This window comes from Trachurus trachurus (genome assembly GCF_905171665.1).
Source record: "Trachurus trachurus genome assembly, chromosome: 20".
NCBI lineage: Eukaryota > Metazoa > Chordata > Actinopteri > Carangiformes > Carangidae > Trachurus > Trachurus trachurus.
The window spans coordinates 8,100,144-8,109,757 of NC_139911.1; the positions used below are offsets into that span (position 1 = coordinate 8,100,144).

A 9,614-nucleotide genomic window follows, 5' to 3' on the forward strand; every position below is an offset into this window, starting at 1 on the left:
TCTGTGCAAAAAGAAACTTAGCAGCTCTCTGGTTGTGTGTGTATGTGTGTGTGTGTGCAGCTGTACCTACTGCCAAAGGTTCCCTGGAGGAAAGAGGATCTCTGTCAGTTTGTCATCAGACACAAGCTGCCAAATTTGATGAAATACCAAATTACTAATTGGACCAGCGTTAGGTTTCCCGCCTAGAAGAAAAGACTGTAATATCTGGGCCTCTATTAGGATCACCGAGAGCGCCACACTCAGCTGCCTCCTGCTGAGCTGGCAAGTCTCTGTCATTTCACACCATGCTATGGAGATGACACATATACACACACAACATTATCATCAAGCATGAAAAAAAAAAACACTTCCGCTCACACATCCTCAGTGTATCCCAATGATCAGGTTTTCAGTATCGAGACATGCAGTGAAAATTATTTTCTTACCTGCACGGTCAGCACACGGAGCATCGGCGCTGGATTCCTGCCCCAGGTCACTTCAGCAGGGAAAATAAAATATCAAGGCCAAAGTTAAAAAGCAGTGTCTCTCTCATCACTTGGCAACCTTGCAGCACAGAACAATAATTCACATGCTGCATATATATTGTATAACCCTTCATCTTCAGCAACTTTTAGCATCACAGAACCACAAGTAACTAGGATGTCTCACCCGTAAAGTCAGAGTGTATGAAAACATTGGAAACTCCAGCTATAAAGCTGCTCATCAAAAGGAAATTATAAACAGTGATGAGCACAGGTCTCTTGGGCAGTGACTTAAGATGCACTGGACTACATTTAACCAATTTAAACCTAATGTACAGTAATTTAAGCAATGTAAAATATGTAAATACATCACTGGTAGAAACATTTATGTCAGTGAGAGAGAAAAAAATTAACCACTTGAGAAAAAACAAACAAACTTGGCATAAAACTCAACATAATGCTCTTGAACGGCCCAGCGGAGGAAAGTGGTGTTTTGCTAAGGAAGCAGGTGTGAGCTTCATCACCATTTACAGAGAATGCAGACTGGCATTCATGTCAGTGACACACACACATACACAGGTTAGATCCAAACAGCCTAGGCACAGTGAAGACTGCTGTTTATTTTCTGTCTAGCAGTGCTATCTTTTTTTTTTTTTTTTTTTTTTTCCTGGACTCCTAATCAAACATGCCCGAGGCCACTGAATGGATAAACACACACAGTTTGGCAACATTTCAACTCTTCTCCCAAGCGGTGCAAGGGGAAAGAATAAGGGCTGGCTGGCAAGACGAGACACACACACACACACACATCACACACACACATATACATCACAATAGTGAGATGAACTTTAAGAGAAACGTCTCAGTTTGTTTTATTGTAAAAAGAGTGGTACTCTTTCATCCGAACACATGGTTAGCAAATAACGGTAGTTGACGTTGATATACAGTTAAGCAAATGTCGTCATATTCCCCAGATAGTCACCGTCACACATTATTCATGATTGAGGGCACAGTTATCTATAAATTACCAATATACTATTAAAAAGAAAAAAAAATACACTTTTTATCAAGACAATTATTATTTAAATCAACATTTTTTTGTTCGGTCTTTCTGGCACGTGCAGAGACAAATATGCCTTTTTTCATAATATATATTTTCTTTTAGGATGGGGATCAAACATTCATTTTAGACATGGCACATTAACATGTCTCTCCTTGTCCTCTTTCCTTCATTTTTCTTTTTTTTTTCTTTTCTTCCCAACCACCCGAGGGTTTTTAGTTCAGGAGCCACATCCAGTGCAAAACTGTGCGATTTGGTTAGCTAAGGCGCTGGCTTCCCTTTTCAGAGTTCTTGGTGTGTTTTCCTTCCACGTTGACAATGTTTCTGTGGGACTCTGAAGTGCTGCTTTACCATTTCCCACTGCTCATTGATCCCCCAATTAAAAACAAGTTTCCGGTCCTTTACTTTGCTACAGAGTAACTCCAGTCCTCTCTACACCAGTGGTGTACTGGTGGGATACAGAGACTCCATCACTCATGGTAGTTGTAGTGTTTGTGTAACTGTCCTGTGAGGCTGGGCTGTATACAGTACACCTTGTATACACATCCTTGGCTTAATGTTGGTGGTGATAAGGCCCTGTAGCTCAGGCACATGCTTCAGCACATCCCCTGAGACACTGGGGTCATCTCTACAACTGAAGAGACGTACAGTCTATAGTCTGTCTGTGTGCAGGAACTCCCACTATGCCTATGGGATGCTCCTATACGTTTTGTGAGAGAAATCGGACTTTCTTTCCTGTCAGCAGCCAGCTCCTGAGGTCCTTGATGGAAGGAAGCTTCATTTTGTCTTTGTTTTTGCTGTAAACATTCAAGAAGATGCCAAATAGCACCAGAAGGCCACCCCAGATGTACCTGAGGAGGGAGAGATGGATAGATTAGATGTCTTAAAGATGAGTTTTTATTGTAGCAAACACTTCCTTTGTGACATTTTAATTACTGCTAAGAAGAATCTTGAAAGTTTTCCTATAAAAAATGTAGACAAATCCAAATTTCTGTCAAACAAAGACATTTCTGATGAAACTTATATTGTTTTTTCTTGGTTTTAAAAGTGAAAATTGCAGCAATGAAGTGACTGTGAGTCCAGTGGAGGGCAAACACGCGCTGCAGGGAGAAGGGAGGTGGCCGTGAAGATACGAAAAAAAAGTTATCTTGAGTATCCTAAGTGTGAGTTTGCATGTCGAAAGTCATGATGGAGAAACAGAGCAAGAGAGGTACAGCTATAAAACAAGACCCCTTTGACAGCACAGACGAGTTAAGAGGGTGAGCGAGAGAGTGAAGGACAAGGAGAAAGAGCAGCCGAGTCTGAAAATGGACTGAGGACATGAAATGCAGGCGCAGGGAAGCCAAATCAAGTATTATTTGTCCAAGGAGAGGTCAGCGGTCACACTGCAGACTCACTTTAAACGAGAAGAAAACTGATCAAAGTCAAAAGGTGCCAGTACTTACTGAAAAGTGAAAGGTTTTGCGAAGAACATGAAGGAAAGTACAATAGTCATGGCCTTTCTCCCGGTGGTCACTGCAGAAGAGCAAAAACATTCATGTTGTGTGTAAGTTTATTTACTTAATTAGAAACATGAAACAAAAGCTCAACAGATGTGACTTTCTAACCCGGTTCAGACAGACAATAAAACTGAGTTCAGCCTTGGTTAAATTACAAAAATGTTAAACAATTACAGATTTTGTCCTTTTAGATCTTATTATTTAACTATGTATATATCTGAATGCTCATAGTTTAGAAGCAACTTTCTTTTATTTTTCCTAATCTGTCTCCTTTTACTTTTGATGTCAGCTTCGATCTCTCTGGATGACACCAGTCTTGTATCTGTGGAGAGATGCTCTGTCATTCTTCACAAACTATTCTTTTCAGCTGCACTTTGCTGCAGGGCTTTTGTTGCTCTTCCCTCTGCTTTAAAATACTTCAAAGGTCTTTTTTTTTTTTTGGATTCAAATCAGGGGACGTACCTGCTCAGGTCATAGTTTTCACCCTTTATCTAGGACTCGTCTCTTAGGTAAACAAACATGAATTCATCGAGCCATCTCTAAATGCCATATTTCCATCACCTTTTTGCATGTCACCCTTTAGTTATATATTTTTCTTACTAGGAAAAAACAAAACAGAAGAGAATAACAAAGAAGGTGTTCATCTGACCTGTCACTGCAACCAGCGCACCAAACAGCTTGATCAAGGCCAACACGAAAGAGATGCCAAAATAACCCGTAAGAGAAAAGAAGAACGCGTAGCCGTATGTCTTCACAGGATGCTGATGGGGAGGACAAAATAAAAAAGTTGTTTAATAAACTTAATATGCACAAGTCACTAAACGATACATAACTTGAATTGTATGCAGCTTATGCTATATTCACCTCTGAGCAGAAAGCCACTGCTGTCCCCAGCCCTCCCATACAGAGCAGGCCAGTCAGAATGTAGACAAAACCAATGGAGTATGAATACAGCACCTGTCAATGCAACAACATAAATCCACTCAGTGACATTAAATACTATAATAAGTAGTAATTCTTACAGCAACAACTTTATATTCTGCATCCATCCTTCATATATGTATGTATACATCTACTCATTTGATTTTGATACTGTACTATGTACCTATATACAAATTATACACTGGTTACCATTTCAGAGTTTGAGCCATTGTGGAGTTTCATGGCTTTCTCCTGCACATTTCCAATGGCAGCGTCTGCACACAGGGCCAAGGAGATGAGGAGAACACCTGTATGACACATAAACACACAAATTCTAGTATTAGACATCTTAATTTACAATGTTTTGTGTAATAAGAAATGTATAAACTGGGATTTTCATTTTGCTCTGATGAAACAAGTCCTTTCTTTTAAACACAGAGATGCACCGTCTCAATACAGCCACTTTTTTAACCTTGAGAATACACTACAGCATGATGGTGTCGGCACTTGTTTGACTGCAGCAATAATATCAGAGCATTTTGGCACGTCCGTTGGCATCTGCTGTTGGAGCCAAGAGACTTTACCTGTGACGTTGAAGGTTGGGGCCACTTTGCTGTCAGCGAGCGTAAACCAGATGAGTCCCAGACTCATGCAAAGAGCAGCAGACACGTCAGCCAGGTTATAGCGTTTACCTGCAACACAAACACACAACAGGGAGTCATTTTTCAGACATCCTAAATTCATGATTTCAGTCAAATTTTGACCTCTCTTGGGAAACAAAGCTAAAGACGTTGTCAGTGAGAAATCTAAATTGAAATGTACAGTATGGTACTAATACAACTTTCAAAACCTTTTCCATATCAAACACAGAGCAACTAAATGCGGACGTTGCACTGTCTTGGAAACAACTTTCCTCAAGCACATCTTGAAAAGAAATTTTAAAATGATGCACCACCTCTTATTTTAGAAATAAAAAGTAGTTAACAATGGATTCAGTAACAAAAAAGTTTGACAACGCATACTCTTCACAACCCATGGTTTCTGAGGTTGTGCGTGCAACAATGCACAAAAAAACAGTGTGTGAAACAGAACAAGTGAGGAAATACAACAACAGGATGAAGGCGTCTTCCAAAAAAAAAGAAAAAAAAAAAGGTTGATGGATGGATGCCTTGAGGTTGACAAGGGGACGCGGCATCAGGTTGGCTGTGGTCGGCTTTGATTCCCTGACTTGTCTTTGAAGGGCCTCACATCAGATGCAACCCCACACCCGTACCTCCAACCATCCCTCCCTCTCTCCCACTTTCTTTCCACTTTGCATTCTAAGTGAACAAATTCTGTTTTCCACAGGAGCCCTTGAGGGACCACGGTCCTCACATCTATCCATCCAGAGAGAGAAGGAAAAGGAAGGAGGCGAGAAATGCCCAAAACATGTCTGACGTTCAGGACACAGAACCTTGAGAAGCCCAGTGTGAGGATGAAAGGACAGACAGAACCAAGGAGCAGGCAGAAGCAGTGAGCAGCGCTGACTGGCCTCTGACAGCCGACAACAACAGGCGTGGAGAAGAAGGAGGTGCCCAGAGTTGAAAGGTGGTCAGTGCTTCAAAGCAACCGCGGACAATGGCTGAATGAGGTGTAAGACGAACCTCCAAAGTCCAGATCTCTTGAGTGATTAAGGTCAAGTCATTTTAACTGCACAAAGTGAATCATGGAAGTTGTAAAATAATGATGCAATCTTCATTTGAAGCACATTTTAAAGGAAACTACAAAATAAAAGTGCATTACTGTAAATAATCTGCTTTTAATTTGTGAGATTAATTCAGACATGTAATTATAGACTGTTTCAATAATGAAACTTGTATATTAGTGTGTTTCTGATGTGATTAAAAAAAAATCAACATCTGTAAGACACCTTCAAAGCCAGAGCGGTGTTACAGTAGCACAATTGACAAGTCTTGTTTGACCAAATATACCCGAACAGACGACTTCAAAGCACAGAGCTGAGATGTCGAGCACAGATCAAATCATTTCATAACAAGCGATAAAGAGGATTAAAGAGAGAGCTGAAATATTAATGGCCACAGAGCAGAGAGAACATCAATCAATCATGTCGTACGAGAGATCAACATTATGTTAAGATGGAGAAAAAAAAGAAAAAAAAAGCAAGAAGCACCAGCACAAGTGCATATGTATGTATGGCTGTATCTACTGGCGTCTGGGTAGAAATGTAAATATAGTAGAATCAGCTCACCTTGTATAAAAACTCCTCCGATCATGACAGGAATGAGTTTACAGCACTTGAAGATGACCTGTGTCGGGTAGTTCAAGTAACCCAGAGAGGTATTGGACAGGCCCATTGTTCCCACTGTAAGAAATGCGATGATCATATACGTCTTCCCTGGTATCCTACAAGACAGGAGAATATAAAGCAATTTAAACTGATTATCCATGCTGTAACGATGTGAATTATTGACTTAATGGTTATTTTTACTAGCCGTACCTTCTGCGTTTGTCCTGCGTGAGCTGAAGCTCCACTAGTCCGAACATGGAGTAGAAGCCAAACTGCACCAGGGTCAGGTACCAGCCGAAAGGCTTGAATCCTTCCACGGAAAAAATCAGCTCCTGGCAAACAAACAAAACAATCACACAATCATTAATCCATCACGTCCTACTGAGGCTCATGTTGTAAAAGACAAACTTGACACATGTCACATGGTTTGTCCTACACACCCTCAAAACCAATATGTAAATCATCTGCTATATATAGACTTAACACCCACAACATCTCATGTCAATATGTGTGCGTTTGGTTAGTGACAGTGATCCACTACCATCATTAAACACTAAATGTGAGAATGTCTTTCCAGTGTCACAGGTGACAACATGACATCTTCGGTGGCTGTAATAGAAACTGAATGTTATACTGTATAACTGTACAGTATATAACATCCTGAAGGTTGATTTTATTGCAGGAGTTTTGCATTATATATCTTTAGTTTTAATAAGGTGTCCCTAAAAAATTGCAAATGATAAGTACAGCTCTGTTTTACTCTGGGTATGTGTATTCTTAACTGTGCAAATAAATAAATAAGTCAAAATGTTCAGTTGTTTTTGTGTTTATCCGTGCAAACAAACAGACAGTTTTGAAAAAAAGCACTATCACTGACTGTAAAAAGCTTCAGCTGATCTTTTACCACGTGTGTGTGTGTGTGCATTGTCTTTTACCTGCAGGTACCCATAGATGAGGTAAAAGAGGAAAACTCCAGCCACACAGATTAAAAACTGCGAGGGGGCGCTGAAGCTGCTCAGGTTGATTCCCAGGACTCTCAGCTCCTCCACAGACTTTATGTGGGGCGACATCACCTCTGTGGTCGAAGGGATGGATATCGAAATGTGCTTCCGTGAACTGTTGTAGCTCACCAGGCCATATTTGGCACTCATTGTGTTCACACGAGCCGGGAGCTGTGGAAATATAGAGAGATAATTAGACAATTTTCATCATGGATGTTGTTTTCTCCTGCCTACGCTTCGAGCTAGGTGAGATTCTCAAGTTAAAATACAACTTTATACCACAATATACTCTTAAAACCAGCACACCTGCAACCCTATTTTAAGGATACTGGATCTTTGGTAGAAACAAAGAACCAGAGCTGTCAGAGCTGTTAAAAATACGGTTGTACAATAGCTCATTTAGCAGTTGTGTTTACACATGGATCATCAACCTTGTACTTTGTTATGGTGCCATCAAACAAAAGTAACCATAGTGACAATATAGACACATGAAAGAAAGACGTCATCAGAGAGTTCAGATTACGCAACTTTACCTGCTATCTGAACATGCAAAGAGACAATGTCATGTAATAAATGTACAAAGATGCCAGTGCCACTGTAAACTTTCATATACACACAGTGTGTTGGCAATAATCTGGCAATACACTGTGCATCAAAGGAGGGTGGTGATGTTATATCGCAAAATAATACTTTAAGCAAGGTGATATATTGCAATTTTTTTGAAAGGCTGTTTTTAAAATAGTATAAAAAACACAATCTTAACACAGTTAATTTTCATACATTCAGACTCAAGCAATCTGGACATAGGAAGTGCTGTCACCATGCAAACTACTGTTAAAATATCAACACAGGGCTTCACAGAATTATAAACCATCATGTCATAAAATACTGCAATCATTTATTGAACTGATATTTGCTTATTCTGCTATTTTAACACCATGCACCTAACTATATATCATGTTATATATTTTTTTAGTAGTTGTCATGTATCCGTCCATTCATCCCTCCACAACATCCTTACTTAATAAATGCAAAACATTCATATCGTTATTGCATGTTATATGCATGACAGCAATGGTTAGAGAAACAAGGTTGTTTTTCTCTTCTTACTAATCTTAGTCTGTTTTACTAATTACTTAATCGTAGTCGGTGTGTTCCTCACGTTCAGGGTGGATTACACGCACACACAAACACACACATGTTGAATCATTAGCTCTGCATATGACTGCACGTGTGAGTAAACCATATCTGTGAATGCTCTGCAGCGTTTAATTGTTGATCTGAAAACTATTCATTCATGTTGGTCAAAAAACCCTAACTATACATCATTAGCACATGTAGCATGCATGTATTAAAAGCATGACGTTGACGACGCTACACGAAGCAGCAGCCGGTTGCTAACGATACGTGGAGGCTGTCATTGAATTAGCGAGCACAAATTAAGACTTTACGATAGTTAAAAGTCAATGCCAGCTTATGACACGTCGCTGGCTTTAATTTAATTTCTCCACCCAAACAATGACGCTACAGCAGAAAGCTCGCTACCTTTTCAAGACTTTCCAACAACACTTCCGGGTTTCTTAATGTTAGCTTATCCACTTCTTCAGGGGCGATGCCGGTGAAAATACGTCCCCTGCGTTTGCCGGCGTCATCTTTCGCTTTTTATTCCTGCGCTTGTCACATTTTTTTCTTTCCGGCGACGAGCAGAAAAATGCACGATTAGGAAAGAGGAGAGGTAGCTTTGCTAGAAGCTGCCTTCACTTGCTACAGCAAGCCAACAACTTCCGCTTTCTTCCGGTTTGGCCTTTGAACCGCGAGCCTATTGGTCGACGTAGCCACGCACGCACGCACGCACATACACACACGCACACAGCAGGTAGAAAAGTTTACAGTACGTTGTCAGCCCGGTAAATGCGCGCCATTTCGGGTTTAAATCCCCAGTTATATCACTCTATGCGCGTATAGCACAAGAAAATAAGTGAATTAGTCAATGCCATGTGTGTTCTGTGGAAGTTGCAGCAGTCAGTCTTTCTTACCTGAGGAACATCTGGAGGAAACACAGCGACACCAGAGTCCATCTTGAGTGTGCACTGCACTGCACGCACGGTGAGTGTGTTGTCTCATCACCACCTCCACATCATCAGATACACAGTAGGGAGGTAGGTAGGTTGGTACAGTACAAGCTCAACTGGCAGGGCTGGTTTTGCAGCACTCTGGTTGGCTTCTTCCAGAGAAAGCATCAGAGGAATGAATTCAAATAGTGCTGTTAATATTTGACCGTGGGCAGTCAAATTAATGATGTGATCTCTCTCTCTCCCTCTTTCTCTCTCACATACTTTCTCATAGTAGGCTATAACTCAGTATTTTCCATGTTAGGTCTATATC

The 9,614-nt window shown here is 40.5% G+C and overlaps 1 protein-coding gene across 1 annotated transcript; it reads right to left on the reverse strand.

Annotated features, from left to right (window-relative positions):
- Positions 1 to 1,369: 1,369 nt before the first annotated feature.
- slc35b3 (solute carrier family 35 member B3) lies at positions 1,370 to 9,009 on the reverse strand. The gene is made up of 10 exons (XM_083995098.1): positions 8,775 to 9,009; positions 7,164 to 7,400; positions 6,439 to 6,560; positions 6,190 to 6,344; positions 4,526 to 4,633; positions 4,152 to 4,249; positions 3,885 to 3,977; positions 3,670 to 3,781; positions 2,967 to 3,036; positions 1,370 to 2,372 (listed from the first exon to the last, which is right to left on the reverse strand). Exons 2-10 carry the CDS (start codon positions 7,377 to 7,379, stop codon positions 2,222 to 2,224), a joined length of 1,125 nt encoding a protein of 374 aa, XP_083851224.1. The 5' UTR covers positions 7,380 to 7,400; positions 8,775 to 9,009; the 3' UTR covers positions 1,370 to 2,221.
- Between the last annotated feature and the right edge of the window lie 605 nt (positions 9,010 to 9,614).